Source organism: Heterodontus francisci, chromosome 5 (genome assembly GCF_036365525.1).
Source record: "Heterodontus francisci isolate sHetFra1 chromosome 5, sHetFra1.hap1, whole genome shotgun sequence".
NCBI classification, from domain to species: domain Eukaryota; kingdom Metazoa; phylum Chordata; class Chondrichthyes; order Heterodontiformes; family Heterodontidae; genus Heterodontus; species Heterodontus francisci.
This window is the reverse complement of record NC_090375.1, coordinates 100229052-100254951: the sequence shown is the minus strand read 5'-3', so window position 1 is coordinate 100254951 and position 25900 is coordinate 100229052. Positions and strand designations below refer to the sequence as shown.

The window sequence follows — 25900 nt, the reverse complement described above, 5'->3', positions numbered from 1 at the left end:
TATTTCCACTATTTTGATGGTACCTTGCTATGTGCAAATTGGTTCTAGGTTTGCTTTCATAACAGCGACCCTCCATCAAAATAATAAGTTTGCTATGAGCATCTTGAGATACCCTGAGGATATGAAAGGTGATTAAAGCATTGACAGATCTCTAACAAATAGTTAATTAAAAATGAGTATTGTTTTATTAGACACTGGACTGTATTTCTAGCACCCCGTTGGTTGATGTTCTATTGAACATTTCAGCCTGCATTTGGAACTCAGGTAATGCAAGAAGTTTCTTCAAGTTTTCTACAAACCATCTTCAGAATGTAGCCAGTTTCATTGAAGTTTAATTTTTTTACCTTACTTATTTTTATAGACTATATTTACTGGCTTCTTTCAGCTATTACCTATGATCTGGTGATCCCATAGCATTAATTTTAAACCAGGAGCAAGATCTATAATATTTGAGCTTTGTCATATTAACAAAGCTCATAGAATCATTGAATGGCTATACACTGAAGGAGGCAATTTGACTCCTTACCGGTTCTGTGCAAGAGCAACTCAGCTAGTCCCACTCCCCTCGCCTTTACCCCCATAGACCTGCAAATCTTTTCAGATAATTATCCAATTCCCTTCTGACCGCCACGATTGAATCTGCTTCCACCACCTTCTCAGCCACTCACTGTGTAAAATAAGCTTTTCCTCATGTCATCTATGGTTGTTTTGCCAATTCACTTTAAGTTGGTGTCCTCTGGTTCTCGATCCTTCTCCCTATCTGCTCTGTCCAGACTCCTTATGATTATGAGCACATTTGAGAGACAATTAGATGAACACTCAAAGGAAATATTAAAAGGTATTGGGAGAGATCAGGGGAAAATAATTAGATAATAAGCTCCGATGTGGTGCCAGCACCAGCCCAGACACAGTAAGCTGTTCAATTATTGTGTTTTGGCTGCAATGTACTTTTCTAAAATTTGTGAAATTTCCATGGGCTAATTGTTTGACATTTTGATTTTTCAGATGTCTCAGAGCATGTCCTCAGTATCTTCCAGACATTCTGACAAAATAGCTATTCGAGAGTAAGTATTTTCTTTTTGTTAAAGTGTAATGTTTCTCAGATATTCATTGGTATGTTTTCTGATTGATAGTGTACCATTTCTTTACAACGTGTGGATCTGGCTACATAAAGAGAAACTGATTTGTACAACTGGTGCGAGCATACCGGAGGATACTTTTAAAGATTGGATTTTGCAGGTGTTGCATTGTGAAAGTATTTTTTTTTTTTAGTTCCCACAACCTCCAACCAAAAAAAATAGCCTCGAGATACTGGCTCAGATTTTGGGGTCAGCAACTAACGACCAGTTCTTTACTCTTGGGTCCAGAGACTTTCTATGGGCTTTTCGGTGCTTGGGCCACAGCTGCTTACAATCTATATAAATTATTTGGATATGGGGACCAATAGTAATATTTCCAAATTTGCAGATGAGATAAAACTAGGACGGAATGTAAGTTGTCTGGAGGATGCCAGGAGGCTTTAAGGGGATTTAGATAGGCTAAATGAATGGGCAAGAATATGGCAGATGGAATATAATATGAATAAGTGTGAAATGATCCACTTTGGTGGAAAAAAATAGAAAGGCAGAATATTTCTTAAATGGAGAGAGGTTGGGAAGTGTTGATGACCAGAGACACCTGGGTGTCCTTGTTAATGAGTTGCTAAAAGTATGCAGGTTTACCAAGCAATTAAGAAGGCAAATGGTATGTTGACCTTCATTGCAAAGGGATTTGAGTGCAGGAGTAAAGATGTATTGCTTCAATTGTATAAAGCATATGTGAGACTGCACCTGGAGTCTTGTGTACAGTTTTGGTCTCCTTATCCAAGGAAGGATATAAGGGAGTGCAACAAAGGTTCACCAGACTAATTCCTGGGATGGCGGGATTGTCTTATGAGGAAAGACTGCAGAAACTGTGACTGTATTCTCTAGAGTTTCGAAGAATGAGAGGTGATCTTATTGAAACTTACAAAATTCTTCCAGGACGTGATAGGGTAGATGTGGATAGGCTGTTTCCTCTGGCTGGTGTGTCTAGAAAAAGGGGGCGCAGTCTCAAAATAAGGGGCAGGGCATTTAAGACTGAGATGAGGAGAAATTTCTTTACTCAGAGGGTGGTGAATCTGTGGAATTCTCTACCCCCCAGAGGGCTGTGGAAGCTCAATCATTGAGCATGTTCAAGACAGAAATTAATAGATTTCTGAATACTAACGACATTAAGGGATATGGAGATAGTGGAGAAAAATGACGTAGAGGTAGATGATCATCCATGATCTGTTTGAATGGTGGAGCAGGTTCGACGGGCTGAATGGCCTACTCCTGCTGCTATTTCCTATGATCTTACGATCCTATTAGAAATCCAGAACAGTGCAGTGCCCTCTGCAGGGCATCTGGGACTTATATGAACAAGGCAAGCAACTATGTTTCGCCTTAACCAATCAAATTGAAGAATCTTTACTGCGATTAAATAAAACACGTGGGTTACTTGTGTTTATAAATAGAGGACTAGTATTTAAAAGCAAAGAGATAGTGCTAAAACCTTATAAATCACTAGTTATTCAGCTGAATATTGTGAACAATTCTGGGAACCACACATCAGTAAAGATGTAAAGGCATTAGAAAGTGTGCAGAAGAAGTTGATATGGATGTTACCAGGGATGAGGGATCTGTTAATATTTGGAAAAGTTAGGACTGTTCTCTTGGGGAACAGGGTTAAGAAGTGACCCAAGAGGTTTTCAAGATGATGAGAGGTTTTGATGGGGTAAATAGGGGAAAAAATTCTCTCTGGCATGTAGGTCAATAAGTAGAGATCATGGATTCAAAATCGTTGGCAAAGATCTCGAAGGGAGATGAGACTTTCTTTTACAGAAATATCGATCTGGAACACCCAACTTCAAAGTTGATAGCCAATTCCATAAATATCTTTAAAAGAGAGTTGGACAGGTACTTGAAGATGAGGAACTTGCTGGGTTACAGACAAAAGCAAGGGTGAGGGACTAAGTACAACTGCTGTTTCAAAAAGCCAGTACAGGCATGACAGGCTGAATGGCCTCCTGTACTGTAAATGTCTATGATTCTATGACCAAGTCTGAACCAGGAAGTGAGGAAGAATTCAATGACAAGTCATGTAGCGAATGCAAAATAGAGAACCTAAGAACAGATGGAATTAAAAATGTGATAAAAGAGATGTAAAGAAAACGTTTTTAAACATTTATATTTGCTTTTTTTAAATCTCCCAACAATAATTATAATCTGCAGGACAGGTATTGTAAACTTATAAAAGTTAATTTTCAGTGCCAGAGGGGTTGTTCAGTAATTAAGACATATCACCTGTTAAAAGTCACTTACGCTTGAATTGATGATCCCTAACTTTTGCCAGCATGTTTAGTGGGCAGCTATCATGCAAGTATCCCAACTTTATGCCTTTCCATATCTTTTAATGGTGGGTCTCTGGACGAGATATCAGTAAAGTGCAGCTTCTGTAGGTGCAGGACAATTTGGACAGCAGCCTCCTGATTTCTGCATTTAACTTCTGTCACCAGAAGTTGCTGTCCAACTTACTCTTTAATAACAGTGAGTGCTGATAAACCTAGTGTTATTTCCACTGCAGGATCCGGGCCATTGACTTCTTGGTAGGGGTTGTTGGATAGCTACGAACGTTAGACAATTGATTTTTTTTTTCCCCTCCTAATTTGGAAATACCGGTTATTGAACCTTTGCCACATCTTTGCCTACCTTATTTTTGATCACCTGCAAACCTACTTTGCTTAACTTTGATACGAACATACGAATTAGGAGCAGGAATAGGCCATTTGGCCTCTCGAGCCTGCTCCACCATTTGATAAGATCATGGCTGTTCTGAATGTGGGCCCAACTCCACTTTCCTGTCTGCCCCCCATAACACTTGACTCCCATGTCCACCAAGAATTTATCTAAATCCGACTTGAATGTATTCAATGACTCTCCGAAGAAGCAAATTCTACAGACTAATGACCCTCAGAGAGAAAAAAGTCTCCTCATCTCCATCTTCAATGGGAGCCCCCTTATTTTTAAACTTAGTCTCACCCATAAGTAGAAACATGCTTATAGCATCCACCCTGTCAAGTCCCCTCAGGATCTTGTATGTTTCAATAAGATCACCTCTGATTCTTCTAAACTGCAATGGGTGTAGGTCCACAGCGTTTCCTTATAAGAGAACTCCTTCATCCCTGGAATCAGTCGAGTGAATCTTCTCGGAACTGCTTGTAGAATTTTCTCTGTGACAGTTGCTAGGCCAACTGGCTTGTAGTATCCTGCTTTCTGTCTCCCTCCTTTCTTGAATAGAGGTGATATATTAGCTATTTTCCAATCCGCTGGGACTTTTCCAGAATCTAAGGAATTTTGGAACTAATGCATCTACCATCTCTGCAGTCACCTCTTTTGAGATCCAGGATGCAGGCCATTGCGTCCAGGGGACTTGTCAGCCTTTAGTTCTTATAGTTTTCCCAGTACCTTTTCCCTGGTGATTGTGATTGGTTTAAGTTCTTCCCTCCCTTTTACTTATTTTTCAGGTACCTTTGGGATTTTTTTTGTGTCTTCTACAGTAAAAACCAACACAAAACACCTGTTCAACGCTTCCGCCATTTCCTTGTTCCCCATAATTAATTCCCCAGACTCTTCAGAGGGCCAACGCTCACTTGACTTGATCTTTTTCCTTTTTAAATGTTTACAGAAACTCTTACTATATTTTTATATTGCGAGCTAGCTTTCTCTCATACTTTAATCTCTCCTTTTTTTTAAGTAATTCTTTTGCTGGTTTTTAAAATCTGTTCCATTTTCTGATCTTTCACTAATCTTCTCTACTTGGTTTAGTGACGCTTTCTTGTGCATCTCTGCAAGACAAAGATGAATGAATGACTACCTGCCGACCAGTTGGCTAAAGGATTTGAGTTCCAGCGCCATCCCGCTTAAATTTGCATGCCATTGAAACAAACTAGCTTGATCAGTTCTCACTTCAGTCTCTGGGTGGAGTGGTTCATTTTAACATGATAAGGCAACAGACTGCAAGCATATCTGCTCTGGCGTAAAATTTGAGGAAGACTTAGGTCACAAAGTACCACTGATATTTGTATTAACAAGAAGTCCTTCAGGAAAACAATATACTTAAAGTTGAAACAAGATTAGATTTAAAACATCTGTGCAGAAAACAGACAAGTTAATGTTTCAGGTGTAACTCTTCATTATAACTGATGAAGTTTAAAGTTAATATTGGGCAACTTTAAAGCAGAAGTCTGCCATCCATACGATCGTTGCAAGACTGGTCTTGATTTGCCTGATATAATTCAGAAGTAAAATAAATTTTAATGGCCAACTTAGATGTACTTTTATCCAATATTGAAATAATCGAAATGTTTCTTATTTCATGATTCAAGACATTTTTTCAGGTTATCCTTTATTAGGCTATGTTACAAAATCAGCAACAACCTGGTCTTTAATTATCAGGGGGCGGGAAAAATCCATCTGCTGCTTTGAAAAATCTTTGAATCAGAGTGATATGATCATCCTCTTCAGACAGTATAGAAGTCTCTTCGGTTTTAATCATTGAAAAGACCATCTTGGGTATCTTCCTGCCTAACTTAGTCTATCCCTTGGAAAATAAAATCCTAACACTTTCACTGGAGCATGCTCTAATTCACAGCTCCATACCCTGTAAGCACTTGTCACACACCACTGCCATTCTTAATCTGCTTCTGCAAGTGTGTTTATTTGCTGCTATCTCAAAAACGCACCCTTTGTCTTTCGTAATATTTTTCCATATTAGCAAAGTTACCTACTTCTATTAGAATAGCTTTATTAATCCAGCTTCCCATTTCTAGGTTCAAACATAGTTTCCCCACCCTACATTACATGAAATAATCCCCTCCCCACTCACCTTTTGCTATCTCTGCAAGGCTGCTAGTGCTACTTCAGTTCAGATGGTGGTCGTTCCTTTGGAGGCTTTCCTGATCCCAAAATGGACTCCAGTGCCCCAAGAATGTGATTCCTTCCCACCTGCCCAACCCTGCAGCCACATATTGACTGTTTCAATTTTTCTTTCCTTGACCTGTCAAACTCCTTGCATGGGAAACAATGAAGAGACTACGACCCATGGGATTTTGTTCTTCAATTTAATATCCATTTCCTTTAAACTCCCTCTGCATTACCTCGAGATGTACTTCTGCCCATGTTACTTCATTCCAACATGGACCACGGCTATTGGCTGCTCTATCTCCCTTTCCAGAAGCTCTTCAATATGTTCCTTGATGTTCACCTGGCACTAGGGAGACAACATACCATTGAACTTCCCTGTCCCAATAGTCACAAGAAGCTGTTTGCTTCCCTGATACTAGAATCCCCCTCTACAACCACTTTCAATTAACTTGTCAGCCTTCTAGAAGGTACTTTGTTCCATAGAGCCATAATGCTGCTTAGGATTACCTTTCAGCAAATTACTGGTCACCTAATATTTATCTTTATGTTTTCGACAGTTCCACTAACTCAGTGGTTCCCCGCATGTGTGAGAGCTGTCTCCTTCTATCCCAGCAGATGGTCTTGCACTTTTCTCTTTCTGCACTATCCCTTTGTTAGGTAAGGGTATCAAGTGAAATAGAAGTATGCTGCCCATGGATACCACTGAAGGTCCATGATGGGCTATTTATCATACTCTACCTGCACCATGAGTGTCTCTGCACTTCCATCCCTCTATGTCCAACTTAAAAATATGGGTAGTGCTGGATTGAACTATCATCAGTACCATGCTCCTGCAAGGTTCAGACTTCCCTTACTTAATCCAAATATTAATGGTAGAAAAAGAACTTCTCTCTAAATGCATCTTAATACTGAACTTAAATAATTAACTACCCTCCAAAATGAGCTACTGCTGAGGCTAAATTATTTCTTGCTTTTCACATGCCGCTGCCTATTATAACTTGAGACGCATTGCAATAAAGGTCAATCAAATTGTTATCTAAAGGTTTTTGCTGATTTTCTACTAATCTAAAATAACTAAACTTAAGTATGCACCACAGTGTTGCTATTCAGTCTGACGCCAGACCCTCGCAACTACATGCCGGCTAATTTAACATCAGTGGTAGGTAAGGTTTTAGGAACAATAATCAGGGAAAAATCAACAGGCACTTGGAGCGGTTTGGGTTAATTAAGGATAGCTTGCACAAATTTGTAAAAGGCAGATCGTGCTTGATAAATCTAATTGAATTTTTTGATGATGTAGCAGAGTGTTGTTGAAGGGAATGTGTTGGATGATGGATTTTAAGAATGTGTTTGATAAAATGCCACATAAAAAGGCTGGTTAATAAAACTGGAGTTCGTGGAATAGGAGAATCAATGTCCAATTGGATAAAAAAAAATTGGCTTAAGGGCAGAAAACAGTAAGTTGTTGTAAATGGTTGTTTTTCAGACTGGAGGATGGTCGACAGTGGTTCCCCCAGGATCAGTGCTAGGGCCACTATTTTTTTGTTATGTATAAATTAGTTTGATCTTGGAATGCAGAGTAAAATTTCAAAATTTGCAGATACCAAACTTGGAGGAGCGGCAAATAATCAGCATGATGAGAACCGCCTGCAACAGGACATAGGCTAGCAGATTGGGCAGACAGGTTGCAGATGGAATTTAATACAGACAAGTATGAGGTGATGCAATTTGGCAGAAGAAATATAGGGTGAGGCAAAATACACTTAAGGGCGCAGTTCTAAAGAATGTCCAGGAACACAGGGACCTGGAGTGCATGTGCATCGATCTTTGAAGGTAGCAGGACATATTGAGAGAGTGGTTAGCAAAGCATATGGGATCTTGGGCTTCATAAATAGAAGCATTGAGTACAAAAGCAGGGAAATTATTCTGAGCATTTATTAAAGCTCTGGTTAGGCCCCAATTAGAGTATTGCATCCAGTTCCGGTCACCTCACTCTAGGAAGGGTGTGAGGTGCAAGGACTAGGCAGCACAGATTGATGGTTTTGGGCAAAAGATGCAGGGGGAATGTGAGGAAGAACATTTTTACGGTAATGACCTCGATCTTGCTGCACACGAGGATGGTGGAAGCGGAGACAACCAATGACTTCAAAAGGAAATTGGATGGGCACTTGAAGGAAATAAACTTGCAAGGCTATGGGGCTCGAGTAGGGGAGTGGGACTGACTGGATTGCTTTGCAGAGAGCCAGCATGGACTCGATGGGATGAGTGGCCTCTTTCTATGTCTCTCTGACTTTGACCCTAGGTCAAGCACAGAAACTGGCCTGTAAGGGTTTTTGAAGAAGTGATCCAACAAGGTTTAGCCCCAGTGCAGAAATAGGCCATTTGGTCCTATAGGTCTGTGTCAGCGTTTATGCTTCACACAAGCTTCCTCCCGCCCCTCTTCACTTAACCCTATCAATCTTCTTCTTTGGCCTCCTTGTCTCGAGAGACAATGGGTAAGCGCCTGGAAGTGGTCAGTGGTTTGTGAAGCAGTGCCTGGAGTGGCTTTAAAGGCCAATTCTAGAGTGACAGACTCTTCCACAGGCGCTGCAGATAAAATTGGTTGTCGGGGCTGTTAGACTGTTGGCTCTTTCCTTGCGCTTCTGTCTTTTTTCCTGCCAACAGCTAAGTCTCTTCGACTCGCCACTCTTTAGCCCTGCCTTTATGGCTGACCGCCAGCTCTGGCGATCGCTGGCAACTGACTCCCACGACTTGTGATCAATGTCACAGGACTTCATATCGCGTTTGCAGACGTCTTTAAAGCAGAGACATGGACGGCTGGTGGGTCTGATACCAATGACGAGCTCGCTGTACAATGTGTCCTTGGGGATCCTGCGATCTTCCATGCGGCTCACTTGGCCAAGCCATCTCAAGCGCCACTGGCTCAGTAGGATGTATATGCTGGCCGCCTCGAGGACTTCTGGGTTGGAGATATGGTCCTGCCACCTGATGCCAAGGATTTATATCATATCGTTTTATTCTTTTCTCATGTTTATCTAGGTTTCCCTTAAATAGATTTATGTTAGTCGCCTCAGCTACTCCATGTGATAGCAAGTTCCACATTCTAAGTATTCTCTGCGTAAAGAAGTTTCTTTTGAATTCCCTATTGTATCCTCCTTCGGATCTCATTATGCCGCTGTGATGTGCCTCGGGTCACTGTCCTATGTTAAAAGGCATATGATCAATATGTTTGAAGTTCTCCCAGAATTTTATTTCATAGAATCATAGAATGGTTACGGCACAGAAGGAGGCCATTTGGCATGTCGTGTCTGTGTGCTGGGTCTCAGCAACAGCAACTCACCTAGTCTGCTTTTTTCCCATAGCCTTGTCAATTTATTTCTGTTCAGATAGTTGTCCAATTCTCTTTTTAAGGCCTCGATTGCATCTACCTCCACCACGTTCTCAGGCAGTGCATTCCAGATCCTAACCAGTGACTGCCTGAAAAAAAATTTTCTCATTTCCCCTGCAGTCTTTCCTTTCGGCAATCACCTTTAATCGGTGTCCTCTGGTTCTCAATCCTTCTGCCAATGGGGAACAGTTTCTCCCCATCTCCTCTGCCCAGACCTTCATGATTTTGAACACCTCTATCAAATCTTCTCTTCCAAGGAGACCAGCCCCAGTTTACCCACCGTAACTGAAGTTCCTCATCCCTGGAACCATTCTCGTAAATCTTTTCTGCACTCTCTCATGCCTTCATGTCCGTCCTAAAGTGTGGTTTCCAGAACTGGATACTCCAGTTGAGGCCAAACCATTGTTCTGTACAGGTTTAATCATCAATTCCTTGCTTCTGTTACTCTATCCACCTTTTGATAAAGCCCAGGATCCTGTATGCTTTATTAACTGCTTTCTCAACCTGCCCTGCCACCTTCAATGATTTGTGCACGTAGACCCCCAGGTCCTTCTGCTCCTGCACCCCCATTAGAATTGTACCCTTTATTTGCTGTTGCCTCTCCTCATTCTTCCTACCAAAATCAATCACTTCACACTTCTCTGCATTAAATTTTATCTGCCACTTGTCAGCCCATTCCACCAGCTTGTCCTCTTGAAGTTTATCACTATCCTCCTCCCAGTTCACAAAACTTCCAAGTGTGGTGTCATCTGCAAATTTTGAAATTGTGCCCTGCACACCCAAGCCTAGTTCATTAATAGAAATCAATAAAAGCAGGGGGCCTAACACCAGCCCTTGGGCAACCTCACTATATACCTTCCAATCCGAAAAATAACCATTCACCACTACTCTGTTTCCAGTCACACAACCAATTTCTTATCTATGCTGCTGCTGTCCCTGATTTCCATGAGCTCTAACTTTGCTGACAAGCCTGTTATGTGGCACTTTATCAAATGCCTTTTGGAAGTCCATATACACCACATCAACCGCATTACCCTTATCAAACCCCTCTTTTACCTCATCAAAAAACTCAAGTTATTTAAATACTATTTGCCCTTAACAAATCTGTGTTGGCTTTCCTTAATTAATCCACATTTGTCCAGGTAGCTGTTAATTTTGTCCCAGATTATCATTTCCAAAAGCTTTCCCACCACCGAGGTTAACCTGACTGGCCTGTCGTTGCTGGGTTTATCCTTGCACCTTTTTTTGAACAAGGGTGTAACATTTGCACTTCTCCAATCCTCTGGCACCACCTGAATCTTAAGGCGGATTGGAAGATTATGACCGGTGCCTCCGCAATTTCCATCATTCTTTCCCTGCGTATTCTCGGATGCATCGCATCTGGTCCTGGTGACTTACCAACTTTAAGTATACCACCTCTTTATTAATTTCTAGCCCATCCAGTACCTTAACCACCTCATCTTTTGCTATGACTTGGGCAGCATCTTCCTTGGTAAAGACAGATGCAAAGTACCCTCGTGGAAATGTACTTTGATTTTACCTGAACTATCTCCTCTTTAAAGCAGCCCATTGTTCCATTACAGTTATGCATTAACCAAGATTAGTGTAATTAATCCTTAATGAAACAAGTTTTTTTTTATTGTAACCCTTTCAAAATGTTACTTTTAAGGTTTCTTTTTACATTTTTGGAGTTTTGTTGAAAGATTGAAATAATAAATATGTCGGAGGGTTATTTCCTGTTTTTTGTGTGATGTTCAAGTGCAGTCATGATATGCATTAAGGACCAAGTCATAAACGTTTGCAATGCACATCAAATAATAGGCTGGCCATAGTGAAGGACATATCTATCAAGACATCTGTACCATAAAAGATATACGTTAAAATGCAATGTTGTGGTAAATTGAAAGACCTCAAGAATTTGGCAGTCATTAATTGAAGAAAGTAAGTTTTAGTGAACTTTTGAAGCTATATTTTTCCCTTTAATATAATTATAATTATATATAATTAGAAAACTAAAAAAATGAATGTGTATAACTGAAAAGTGCTCAGTATTCATGTAGGGCAATGCTAGTTGAGCAGTTAATGACCAGAGCAGCTGATGACTGTAATGCAATAAATCAAATTCCATTTTTATTGCATTGGATTTTGCAGTCTTTATCTAACTCCATATATCTATTCACCATTCATAAACCATTGGCTGCCTTCATTGTCAGTCTTTCTTGAGAAAGCTTTTTCTTTATTCATTTATGGTATATGGCCATTCTTGGGAGTGTGCATTTATTGCCCATCTTTAATTGCCCTTGAGGTGAGCTGTCTTGAGCCACTGCAGTCTGTGGGGTGAAGGTACTACCTCAGTCTTGTTAGGAAGGGATTTCTAGGATTTTGGCCCAGCAACAATAAAGGAACAGCATTATATTTCCCAAGTCAAGATGTTATGTGACTTGGGTGGGAACTTGCAGTTGGTGGTGTTCCCATTCCTTTGTTCCCTTTCTTCTATGCCATAGAGGTCAGGGTTTCGGGAAATTCTGTCAAAGAAGCCTTGGTAAGTTGCTGCAGTACATCTAGTAGGTGGTACATGCTGCAACCACAGTGTGGTGGTAGAGGAGGGAGTGTATGTCCAAGGTGGTGCCAATCAAGCTGGCTGCTTTGTCCTGGATGGTGTCGACCTTAGAGTATTGTTGGAGCTACATTCATCAAGGAAGTGGAGAGTATTCCATCGCACTCCTGACTTGTGCCTTGTCAATGATGGAAAGGCTTTGGGGAGTCAGGAGGTGAGTTACTTGCCACAGAACACCCAACCTCTGACTTGCTCGTGAGATCATAGTATTTATGTGGCTGGTCCAGTTAAGTTTCTGGTCCATGGTGACCCCCCCCAGGATGTTGATGGTGGGGGATTCAGCAATGATAATGCCATTGAATGTTAAGGGAAGGTGGTTAGACCGTCTTGTTGGAGAACAGAATCAGTAAATTAAGTATTGAACTCCTGTATCACTGCTCTATGGCAGGGATTTTTTTTTTAACGTTAATACCAATATGTAACCAGTTTGGAATTTGAATAGCTGTTTGCTATTCAAATTTACCATTGATATTGTATCACTTTCTCTTACAGTTTCCAAGTTGGAGATTTAGTGCTTATTATCTTGGATGAACGTCATGACAACTACGTTCTATTTACTGTTGGCCCAACCCTTTACTTCCTGCATTCAGAGTCATTGGGAGCATTAGATCTTAAACCAGGTGAGCAAGCACATTTTTGAAGAAATGTATTTATTTGTCATGCACATGGGAGAGAAAAGATAAATGTTCCCTTTTAATGTTTTGGCATTGTACAGAACTCATCTGGTCAATCTTACTTTTGTATATGTACATAAAGGGCTTGTTACTTAAGTGCACTTCAGTTGTTTTTATGTTATTAGCAACAGTCATCAAATGATGTAATTGCTTTTTCAGCAGTTCATATTTTCTGTTCAAGTTGTAAATTACTTGAATATGCATAGTAAGCAAAACAGATTAACAACTAAAGTGTGTATCCATATTGCAAGGCTTTCTGTGGCTTAGACGTTGAAGTCTCTGTTCATTTTTAACAAGTTTGCCAGTATTTCCTAGTTAGGCATTCAACAGGCATTGAGTGGATGAGTACTGGGATCTTTCCCGAACACGGTTTATTATTTGAATGATCTGCTTAATTAGTCACTTAACTGATTGCAGGAAATAATTTGTTTGTCATGGCTAAAGCCCCAACAATTCATTACTGGATTGTTTAAATCCACTCACCACTCATGTATATGTATAAAATGCTAGTTAGGCCACAGCTACTCTGTACAGTTTTGGTCGCCACACTATAGCAAGGATGTGATTGCACTGGAGAGGCTGCAGAGGGGATTCACCAGGATGTTGCCTGGGCTGGAGCATTTCAGCTATAAAGAGAGACTGGATAGGCTGGGGTTGTTTTCCTTAGAGCAGAGAAGGCTGAGGGGGGACCTGATTGAGGTATACAAAATTATGAGGGGCATAGATAGGGTAGATAGGAAGAAACTTTTTCCCTTAGCGAAGGGGTCAGTAACCAGAGGGCATAGATTTAAGGTAAGGGGCAGGAGGTTTAGTGGGGATTTGAGGAAAAGATTTTTCACCCAGAGGGTGGTTAGAATCTGGAACACACTGCCTGAAGGGGTGGTAGAGGCAGGAACCCTCACAACATTTAAGAAGTATTTAGATGAGCACTTGAAACACCATAGCATACAAGGCTACGGGCCAAGTACTGGAAAATGGGATTAGAACAGTTAGGTGCTTGATGGCCGGCAATGACACGATGGGCCGAAGGGGCTGTTTCTGTGCTGTATTACTTTATGACTCTATATGCTGATCCATATGGGCCAGATTTTGCGGGTGGGGGAGGAGGTGAGGGGGTGGCAGTTGATGGTGAACTGTCTGTGTTCGCGTCATTACCCCTCTGTAACAGATCACAACTTCAGGAGTCAGGTGTGCAGATTAATGCAGAAATCCTCAAGTTGCGGTTTGTCACTCAGAGCTGTGCTACATGCTGCACTGTGGCCACTCAGAGCTGGTAATCACTGAAATCAGTAAAAATTTCAACTTTCCCACTCCCGCATCACTGTTTGAAACCCCTTAAGTTGCATCCTGTTCAGTCAGGTGTAACAGGGTTTTTAATGGCGATGTGATAAAGTTTGATGAACAACAGAACTGGTCCTGGGAAAAAAACAATTGTAATCGTGGAGTGCTATTAAATGATGAAGCAGTAGATTTTAAGCTAAGTTTTAAAAAATGTTTTTGCCAGAATATTTTAACTTGTATCTTCACCTGGGGAGCGGGGTGGGGGTGGCGGGGTATATCCCAATCGTTTTTGCTCTATGTAAAAAAAAAGTGATTTTATTTTAGTGCTTTCAGTTTCCTGTTTGGAGGTCTGTGAAAATCATGGTCATTGTCATTACAGTACAGAAAAATTCCCTCATCCCTTGAAACATTCTGGTAAATCGCCTCTCACCCTCTCAAGGACCTTCACATCCTTCCTGAAGTGTGTTGACCGGAACTGGATGCAGTACTCTAGTTGTGGCCTAACCAGAGCTTTATAAAGGTTCAACATAACTTTCCTGCATTTGTACTCAATACCTCTAGTAATGAAGGCCAAGATCCCATATAAGGATCTATGCACATGCAACCCAGTTACTTCTGTCCCTGCACACCCTTTAGAAGTGTGCCATATGCCTATCCCTATCCCTTCTGCCAAAATGCATCATCTCACACTTGTCAGTATTAAATTCCATCTGGTATTTGTCTGCCCATTTTGCTAGCCTATCTGTGTCCTGTTGCAATAGATTGGTACAATCCTCACCATTTGCCTCCGCTTCAAGTTTGGTATCGATAAATTTTAAAATTTTACTCTGTATACCAATAACCAAGTCATTTATATATGTATGTGAAAGAAAGCAGTGGTCCTTGCACTAACCCTTGAACACCACAGTCTACCATCCTGCAATCTGAAAAACAGCCATTTACCACAACTTGCTATTTTCTGTCCTTCAGACAATTTTTTATTCAAGCTGACACTGTCTTAATCCATGAACCTTAATTTTGTTGACCAGCCTTTTACGTCGTACTTTATCAAATGCTTCCTTCAAAACCATATAGACAATATCCACTATATTCCCTTCTCTGTTACGTCATCAAAAAATTCAATAGATTAATCAAACATGATCTGCCTTTTATAAATCCATGCTGGCTCTCCTTAGTTAACTCAAACCTTTCCAAGTTCCTGTTGATTTTTTTTTCCCGATTGTTGTTTTTAACACCTTACCCACAGCTGATGTTAAACTGACTGGCCTGTTATTACTGGGAATGTCTTTACACCCTTTCTTGCCATCATAATAAAAGCAAAATACTGCAGATGCTGCAAGGCTATGGACCAGGTGCTGGAAGGTGGAATTAGATTGGGCAGCTAGTTTTCGGCTGGCACAGACGCGACGGCCTGAATGGCCTCCTTTTGTGCTATAACCTTTCTATGGTTCTATGCTGGAAATCTGAAATAAAAACAAAAAGTGCTGGAAATACTCAGGTCTGGCAGCATCTGTGGAGAGATAAGCAGAGTTAACGTTTCAGGTCAGTGACCTTTCATCAGAACAAGTATGTTATATTTGCCACTTTGCATTCCTCTGGCACCTCCCCATATCTAGGAAAGACTGAAAGATTACGGCAAGCCCTTCTGCTATTTCCACCCCCAATTTCCTTAGCAACCTGGGATGCAAGCCATCTGCACAAGGTGTCTTATTCATTTTAAGCACAGCCAGCCTTTCCAGTACATCCTGCCCATCAATTTTCACCCCATCCATTACCTCTGCCTTCTTGACTTCCACTGATATTTTGTCAGAATCCTCTTCTTTGGTAAAAACCAATACAAAGTACTCATTAAGTATTCCACCCTTGTCCTGTGCCTCAAAGCATATATCACCTCCTTTGTCCCTAATAGGCCTCACGCCACCCTTACTGTTTATATGCTGGTAGAGATTTTGGGATTCCCATTTATGTTAGCTGCCATTCTATTCTCATATTCTCTCTTTGCAGTCTTATTTTGTTTTTCACTTACCCTTTCAACTTCTTATAATTCATCCTGGTTTTCACAAAGTATTCACCTAATGTGCATCATACACCCTCTTTTTTTGTTTCATCATATTCTCTATCTCCCTCATCATCCAAGGAGCCCTAGCTTTGGTTCCTCTGCTTTTCAATCTTGTTGGAATGTACCTAGCCTATATCTGAAACATCTCTTCCTTAGAGATTGTTCATTGTTCTTTTACAGTTTTTCCTGGTTCCATTATACCCTGCCTAGATCCCCTCTCATTCCACTGGAATTAGCCCTCTTCCAATTTAGAAGTTCTAGGAACAAAGGAACAGGAGTAGGCCATTCAGCCCGCTATGCCTGCTCTGACATTTAGTTAGATCATGGCTGATTACCTCAATGCCACTTTCCCACACGATCTCCATATCCCTTGATATCATTAGTCTTCAAAAATCTATTGATTTCTGTCTTGAATGCGCTCAATGATTGAGCTTCCACAGCCCTCTGGGATAGAAAATTCTGAGTAAAGAAATTCCTCCTCATCTCAGTCTTAAATGGCCTACCCCTTATTCTGGGATTCTGTCCCCTGGTTCTAAACTCACCAGCCAGGGGAAACATCCTATCTACATCCACCCTATTGCGCCCTGTAAGAATTTTGTAAGTTTCAATGAGATCACCTCTCATTCTTCAAAACTCTAGACAATACAATCCCAGTTTTCTCAATCTCTTTCACAAACAAGAAATGATGGAAATACTCAGCAGGTCTGGCAGCATCTGTGGAGAGAGAAGCAGAGTTAACGTTTCAGGTCAGTGACCCTTCATCCTGCCATCTTCCATGTGGCTCACGTGGCCAAGCCATCTCAGGCGCCGCTGGCTTAGTAGGGTGTATAAGCTGGGGATGTTAGCCGCCTCGAGGACTTCAGTGTTGGAGATATGGTCCTGCCACCTGATGCCAAGGATTTTCCGGAGGCAGCGAAGATGGAATGAATTGAGACGTCGCTCTTGGCTGATGTACGTTGTCCAGGCCTCGCTGCCGGAGAGCAAGGTACTGAGGACACAGGCTTGATACACTTGGACATTTGTGTTCTGTGTCAGTGCACCATTTTCCCACACTCTCTTGGCCAGTCTGGACATAGCAGTGGAAGCCTTTCCCATGCACTTGTTGATTTCTGCATTGAGAGACAGGTTACTGGTGATAGTTGAGCCTAGGTAGGTGAGCTCTTGAACCACTTCCAGAGTGTGGTCGCCGATATTTATGGATGGGGCATTTGTGACGTCCTGTCCCATGATGTTCGTTTTCTTGAGGCTGATGGTTAGGCATAATTCGGTGCAGGCAGCCACAAACCTGTCGATGAATCTCTGCAGACACTCTTCAGTGTGAGATGTTAATGCAGCATCGTCAGCAAAGAGGACTTCCCTGATGAGGACTTTCCGTACTTTGGTCTTCACTCTTAGACGGGCAAGGTTGAACATCCTGCCACCTGATCTTGTGTGGAGGAAAATTCCTTCTTCTGAAGACTTGAATGCATGAGAGAGCAGCAGGGAGAAGAAGATCCCAAACAGTGTAGGTGCGAGAACACAGCCCTGTTTCACGCCACATAGGATAGGAAAGGGGTCTGATGAGGCGCCACTATGCTGAATTGTGCCTTTCATATTGTCATGGAATGAGGTGATGATACTTAGTAGCTTTAGTGGGCATCCAATCTTTTCTAGTAGTCTGAAGAGACCACGTCTGCTGACCAGGTCAAAGGCTTTGGTGAGATCAATGAAAGCAACGTAGAGGGGCATCTGTTGTTCACGGCATTTCTCCTGTAGCTGTCGAAGGGAGAACAGCATGTCAATGGTGGATCTCTCTGCTCGAAAGCCACACTGTGCCTCAGGGTAGACACGCTCAGCCAGCTTCTGGAGCCTGTTTAAAACGACTTGAGCGAAGACTTTCCCCACTATGCTGAACAGGGAGATTCCACGGTAGTTGTTGAAGTCATCGCGGTCACCCTTGTTCTTATAGAGGGTGATGATATTGGCATCGTGTATGTCCTATGATACTGCTCCCTCGTCCCAGCACAGGCAAAGCAGTTCGTACAGTGTTGAAAGTATAGCAGGCTTGGCACTCTTGATGATTTCAGGGGTAATGCCGTCCTTCCCAGGGGCTTTTCCGCTGGCTAGAGAATCAATGGCATCACTGAGTTCCGATTTTGTTGGCTGTACGTCCAGCTCATCCATGACTGGCGGAGACTGGGCTGCATTGAGGGTGGTCTCAGTGACCACGTTTTCCCTGGAGTACAGTTCTAGGTAGTGTTCCACCCAGCGGTCCATTTGCTTGCATTGGTAACACATGCCATATTGCATACAAAAATAATCACCCTGGTGTATTCCCTTAGTGCCAGTCTTGCCTGTGTCTTTGCTTGTCTTAGGGCTCCTACAAGATGCTATCCCAGTAGCTGCAGCTTGCCTGCAGCTCGCACGTCAGATGATGAGGGAGAAGTGGGATGTGAAAAGGTGGATTAGGTATCGGGATACTACCATCTTCAATGGCTTCAGCCCTACCGTTAGCCATGGTCCTTCCCACAATGGCCAGTATTCTCTCCTCCATGGGGGTTTAGACATGCAGGCGCACCTCTACTACTTTTCTGGAAGAGCGAGGGAAATCTGACAATGAGTGTAGTGCAATGTGTTTGGGTCATGTGACTGTCATGTTTGAATACCTGGCAGTGTGTGCAAGATGTGGGCGTTAAGTATGCAGCAGTGCTAAGTATGTGAGACAGAGGTGAAGCATCTAATGTTAAGTATGGGTCCAAATTTATCTGGATTGTTGCTAGGCGAGTGATGTAGCTGTGGTGAATTGAGCACTAGCTGAGGCTCGTGTTGCATTTGGTAGGATATGGCAACTACAGATGCATTCACCAATCTTGACCATTCGTGTGAGGTTATGAAACTTTCACACTGCATCCTTGGAGCTACACTCCTGGCATTAACCTGAGTGGCTATCTATTCCCACTGCCTTTCCACCATGTATCTGGAGGATCTGCAGTCCCCATGAGGATGCAAGTCATTTCTTCTCCTTTCTGCCTCTCCCACCAAGACCCCAGTACAGTGTGCAAAAGCCTGAGGACCTACTGACTCCCATGGTCAGCCATTATTCTCTTTCCCAGGTCAGATTCAGATGCAGACCAACTCCAACACCTGCTGCAGCCACAATATACCTCCCCATTAAGAGGTGCAGGCTAGCTTTAAGAAGCGAAAGTTACTAACATGGTTGCCCCGCTTCCCACTGATGCATGCAGCCAACAAACAGCACAGAAATTGCTGGTTGCACGAAGAGTAATTATAATTAGGAGGCAGCACAAATTTGGTGTGATGCCTGCATTCCAATCATCAGGCCCAGCCTGCTGGCAGCTAAGTAATTTATAGCCCCATGTGCTCTTCTGAGGGCTTCTGCCAGATCATCACTCCAACAGCGTGAATTAAAACGATACAAGGAATTCTAATGTGAAAATTAGCATAACCGTATTGCACATCTGCGTTTTTTTTTTCCCTTTGTAGTACCACAGTGAGGTGAAGAAAATGCATCTTAACGGTTGGTACCTCTTAAGTGCCACTGAATTATTAATTCAGTTTGTTGCAGTTTGAACAAAGGTCAGGCCAAGAGGAAGAGTCAGATAGTTTCTGTAGATATTTAAAAATAAAAAGAGTTAACAATGCGAGCGTTGGTCCTATAGAAAGTGAGTCTGGGGGATTAAAGGAAAAATAAGGAGATGGCAGATGAATTGAGCAGGTATTTTGCATCAGTCTTCACTATAGAGGATACAACTAACATCTCAGAAATAGCTGTAAATCAAGAAATGAAAGGGGGAAGGAACTCGCGAAAATTACAATCACCAGGGAAGTAGTACTGAGCAAATTGTTGGAGCTGTGGGCTGACAAGTCCTCGAGTCCTGATTGACTTCATCCTAGGATCCTAAAAGAAGTGGCTAGTGAGATAGTTGATGCGTCGGTTTTAATTTTCCAAAATTCCCTAGATTCGGGGAAGGTTCCATTGGAATGGAAAATAGTGAATGTAACTCCTTTATTCAAAAAGGGAGGGAGACAGAAAGCAAGAAACTACAGGCCAGTTAGCTTCACATCTGTCATAGGGAAAATGTTAGCTATTATTATAGACATTATAGCAAGGCACTTGGAAAAATTCAAGGTAATCAGGCAGAGTCAAAAAGGTTTTGTGAAAGGGAAATCATGTCTAACCAATTTATTGGAGTTCTTTGAAGATATATCATGAACTGTGGATAAAGGGGAACCAGCTTATGTACTATACTTAGATTTACAGAAGGCATTTGATAAGGTGCCACATCAAAGGTTATTGCAGAAAATAAAAGCTCATGGTGTAGGGGTAACATTGGCATAGATAGAAGATTGGCTAGCTAACAGGAAACAGAGAGTAGTCATAAATGGGTCATTTTCTGGTTGGCAAGATGTAATGAGGGATCAGTGCTGGGGCCTCAACTTTTTACAATTTATATAAATGACTTGGATGAAGAGACCAAAGGTAGGTTGCTAAATTTGCTGATGAGACAGAGTTGGGTAGGAATGTAAGTTGGGAAGAGGACATGAGGTTACAAAGGGATATAGATAGGTTAAGTGAGTGGGCAAAGATTTGGCAAATGGAGTATAATGTGGGATGATGTGAAATTGTCCATTTTGGCAGGAAGAATAAAAAAGCATACTATGTAAATAGTGAGAGATTGTGGAGCGGTGTCCTAGTGCGTGAATCACAAAAGGTTAGCATGCAGGTCCAGCACGCAATTTGAAAAGCTAATAGAATGTTATTGTTAATTGTGAGGGGAATTGAATACAAAAGTAGGGAGGTTATGCTTCAGTCATACAGAGCATTGGTCAGACCACATCTGTGTACAGTATAGGTCTCCTTATTTAAGGAAGGATGTAAATGTGTTGGAAGCTGTTCAGCGATGGTTTACTCGACTAATGCCTGGAATGGGCGGGGTGTCTTATGAGGATAGGTTTGACAGGCTAGCCTTGCATCTGCTGGAGTTTAGAAGAGTAAGCGGCAACTTGATTGAAACATATAAGATCCTAAGGGGTCTTGACAGGGTCCCTGTGGAAAGGATGTGGGAGAGTTTAAAACTAGGGGTCACGATTTAAAAATAAGGAGTCACCCATTTAAGTCAGAGATGAGGAGAAATTTTTTCTGAGGGTAGTGAGTCTTTGGAATTCTCTTCCTCAAAAGGCAGTGGAAGCAGAGTCTTTAAATATTTTTAAGGCAGAGGTAGATAGATTCTTGATAAGCAAGGGGTGAAAGGTTATCGGGTAGGCAGGAATGTGGAGTCGAGGTTACAATCCGATCAATCATGATCTCGTTGAATGGCGAAGCAGGCTCGAGGGGCCAAGTGGCCTACTCCTGCTCCTAATTCATATGTTCCTATGTAGTTCAACTGTATAAACTTCTTTACATAATTATGAAAGGGACGATTAGAACCTGGCATGGTAACTGTTCATTGGCCAAACTGCGCTTACAGTTCACAGAATTAGGCATGCACCGATGGATAACTAGAGTTCCCGCAATAGAAGTGGGAACCAAAAAACAGAATTTTCACATCTTTGAGAATTCTTTTTAGAAAAATATAACATTTGGAGAAGGGGAGATGGGCAGAGAATAGTGTCATAATCAGTGAATGCCTAAAAGAAAAACCAGAATTTGTCCTAAGATGTCACCATGACAAATCACTTGCCTTACACGAGTAGTTCATTTTTGAAGCCCTTGCCTAGCTTTAGATTTAGTAGCATTTTATTTTTAAGACAATCTAATTTAATCTTCATTTATTTAAGTAGAATGAGTTTTATTTTTCTTTGTTACAAAGGGGATTGATATTCTCTTCACTATATTGGGATTTCTTTGCCTAAGTTTGTAGCATTAATATAGTGTTGGTCAAAAAACAAGCCTCAAAACATTTCATGAATTCTTTTGCATCTTCTGACATAGTTGAGGTTAAGCCATTTTCCTTTGGGGTAATTAATACATCTTAGATCAAAAAAACTTTACAAGCTACATTGCAAAGAGTTGCTGCATGCCTTCTGGCATTCTGATTTATTTTTTCAAAAGATATTTATAAAGTATATTGATAGGATGATTCAGCAGAGCACATTTGTTGGGAAGCAGCAATTTACCCGAAGAGTTGCATCTGACTAGCAAATCGTATTACTCCTGTATAGCAGAGAACAAATATCCTCTCCTAACTGAAGAGTAATGTTTGGAAGTTATAGACTGTAAAAAGTGTTTCAAAATACAGTGTCTTTATTTGAAATCAATAATTATGGTAGTTAGAATCATCCTATCAATTCAGATCTTCTGTCAGAAGAAACTGTTGCTGTTTGCACTTTAAACTCGAACAAATAAATCAGTTACATGCCCTAGTAATTTATTATCTAGTTTTGATCTGTTTCTTTGCAATTTTTTCAAATTAAGTTTTATAAATAGTTTAATAAGTTTTATTTCCCTTGTGTGTATAGGACTAAGGATGGATATGGCTTAAACCCATTTCAGTTGCTGTGAAATTAAATTAGTTGTAGATAACACAGGAAATAAAGGATCGGCTGTTACCACTTCCAGAATTTAAGGAGCAAATATAATCTGAATTAATATATCTACAACACTGGCATCTATCTGACAATGTGGAAAATTGCCCAGGTATGTCCTGTCCATAAAAAGCAGAGCAAATCCAATCCGGCCAGTTACCACCCCATTAGTATACTCTCAATCAGCAAAGTGATGAAATGTATTGTCAACAGTGCTATCAAGTGGCACTTACTCAGCAATAACTTGTTCATAGTTTGGATTCCGCCAGGGACACCTGGCTCCTGACCTCATTGCAGTCTGGGCCCAAACATGGACAAAAGAGCTGAATTCAAGAGGTGAGGTGAGAGTGACTGAACTTGACATGAAGGCAGCAGTTGACACAAAGTGATATCAAGGAGCCCGAGCAAAATCGAAATCAGTGGGAATTGGGGAAAACTTTTCACTGGTTGGAGTCTTACTTACCACAAAAGAAGGTGGTTGTGGCCGTTGGAGGCCAATCATCTCAGCCTCACGACACCGTTGCAGGAGTTTCTCAGAGTAGTGTCCTAGGCCGAATCATCTTCAGCTACTTCATCACTGACCTTCCCTCTGCCATAAGGTCAGAAGTGGGGATGTTCGCTGACAAGTGCAGTGTTTAGTTCCATCCATGACTCCTCAAATAATAAAGCAGTCCCTGCCCGGATGCAGCAAAACCTGGACAACATTCATCCTTTGGCTGATAAATGGTAAGTGCCAGGTAATGACCATCTCCAACAAGAGACAGTCTAACTACCTCCCCTTGACTTTCAACGACATTACCATTGCTGAATCCCCCACCATCGACATCCTGGGGATTACCATTGACTAGAAACTTGACTCACCAGCCATATAAATACTGTGGCTACAAGAGCAGGTCGGGGCTGGGAATTCTGCGCCGAGTAAATTACCTCCTAACTCACCAAAGCCTGTCCACCATATACAAGACACAAGTCGGGAGTGTGATAGAATACTCTACACTTGCCTGGATGAATGCAGCTCCAACAACACTCAAAAAGCTCAACACAATCCAGGACAAAGCAGCCTACTTGATCAGCACCCCATCCACAACCTTAAACAGTCACTTTCTCCACCACGGGTGCACAGAGGCAGCTGTGTGTACTATCTACAAGATGCACTGCAGCAGCTCACCAAGGCTCCTTCAATAGCACCTTCAAAGCCCACAATCTCTACCACCTAAAATGACAAGGGCAGCAGACACCTGCAAGTTTTGCTCCAAGTCATACACCATCTGATTTGGGACATATCCTTCAGTGTCGCTGGGTCAAAATCCTGGAACTCTCTAACAACACTGTGGGTGTACCTACATCACATGGACTGCAGCAATTCAAGAAGTCAGCTCAGCACCACCTGCGCAAGGGCAATTAGGGATGGGCAATAAATAAACGCCCACATCCCACGAATGAATAAAGAACAAAAAAGCTCAGTCAGTCACAAACCAGCTTTCCTCTGGGCTGCTCTTTGGAGATTACAGCTTTTTCATATCAGCCCAGTGTTTTCTAACAGTTAAACATGATTTCTTTTTTCAATTTCATAGCAAAACAAAACTTGCAAATGACAATTGTTTATTAGATAATTGGTGATTATACACTTGTGCTTTTAAATGCATCAACTTTTATTCAGTGTTGTACTTTTATTTTATGCCGCAGTGCAAAAACACAAAAGGAAGGAAGTTGTTTGTAAGAACAATCTTGCTTTAGTGAACAGTAACTATAGACTAGTTACACTTTTACATCACTGCAAACAAAATTTCTTCAAAGCCGTGTCAAATCAATCTGACTTCAAAATACTGACTTGCGACCCCTTCAAGAAGTCAATTTAAAATCACTTGTTTCAGTACGTTCACTGGTGTCAAACTGAATTTTAATGATCTGTAGACTTTCTGAGCACTTTATAGACTTGTTTTTAAGAAACAAATGTTTGAGTGAAGTTTATCAAGGCTACATCCTTGGCTTCCTTACCTACGTGCTACCTCTCAATAACATAATCTGTAAGCACAGGGTTAGCTTCCGTGTAACACCATAGTTTAAGGCTTCCAATAGAAACTATGGACCCTTGCTAGTGAAATAGCACAAAAGGCTGTGAAATTTTACATTGAGTGAGTTGCACCCATGAACATTTGGTGCTGGAGTTTCTGCGTTTTTTTTTCTCCCTTTTTTACAGTTTCAAAAATCCCTTCGCCCAAAGCAGTCCCTATCAAAACTGACCATTCCCCCAGGTCGGCGTGGGGACTTTCAGCCAATTTGCATTATGCGGTTTTCATATTGAGCCCATATTCTAAGGCACATAGGCACCCATGGGCATATTAATCCAACACTGTTTAACTGTAGCAGCAGTCAGTTGAAGTCTGATCCTGTTAGGCTTCTGATGCTGCTGTAATTATTTCAAATTATATGTTAAAATCAGTTTATACTAGTCCCGATTCATTCAATTACAGCAGAGCAGGACACACCTGTGTGGCTTCAACTAATTGCTGGTCACAAGTCTTGTATATCAAGAGCAGAAAGCAGTCAATTGAAACCAATTTAAAAAGTAAGACCAAGTGTATTAAATCAGTCAAAGAATGGCTGATTTCTCAGCAATCTCACTCCCTTGTGATGCTAGAGAAATGGTCTGTTCTAGTCACCAATTGATTGCGCGATTCCTTGGAGATTTTGAGTTTGGACTTATATATACTAAGGTGCTTGTGAAGAAATTTGTGCATAACTTCACCTTGCCCAAAACCAGTGCAGTCCATTCTGGACATGTTTTGACAATTGCACCCCCGGCAGAAACTCCATGCCCTCTTTCTTGAGAGCAGCTGAGGAAAGAATTTGATACATGGCTTGTTTGTCTGTTATGCTTGTATTGTGAAATGAGTCCTCACATAAATTAGTTTACTTTTTGCTCACATTTGTTGTGACCTCAGTGAGACCATTAACACTAAGATATAAGCCTCCAGATCAATTTAAAGAATTACACAAGATTCCACATTTTAAGATTTTTATTCTAACAACTAAAGTAAAAGAAATCCCCATTAACCAAATAGTACTTTGTAAGTAGCTGATACCTTTTCTGTAACCTAGGGTATTTTCTTTACTTATTAAAATACTTGAAAACCTCACACCACACTTATATGTTATACAGTCCTTTACATGATGAAATCCTTTGTGGTTAAAAGTCTTAAACTCCTCCCAGTAGCAGTGGGTTGGGTCTCCCAGACCTTTCCAAAAATCTGTCCTCTTCGCTGACTTTGAGCACTTCCGTGAATAAGGTGATTCCTGGTGATCCTGCTGATCTTCTACTTCTCTGCAAGCTTCAACTTTCAAAACAGGTTCAAGTCTTCACAACTTTTT

General features: G+C 41.4%; 1 protein-coding gene across 4 annotated transcripts in view; it reads left to right on the top strand.

Annotated features, from left to right (window-relative positions):
• rb1cc1 (RB1-inducible coiled-coil 1) overlaps positions 1-25900 on the top strand; it is a 311904-nt gene that overhangs the window by 272225 nt on the left and 13779 nt on the right. For all 4 annotated transcript variants that reach the window (XM_068031835.1, XM_068031832.1, XM_068031833.1 and 1 more), the window contains 2 exons: positions 1006-1064; positions 12482-12609. In XM_068031835.1, coding sequence (XP_067887936.1) covers positions 1006-1064; positions 12482-12609 — 187 coding nt within the window. The remainder of the gene's footprint in view (positions 1-1005; positions 1065-12481; positions 12610-25900) is intronic.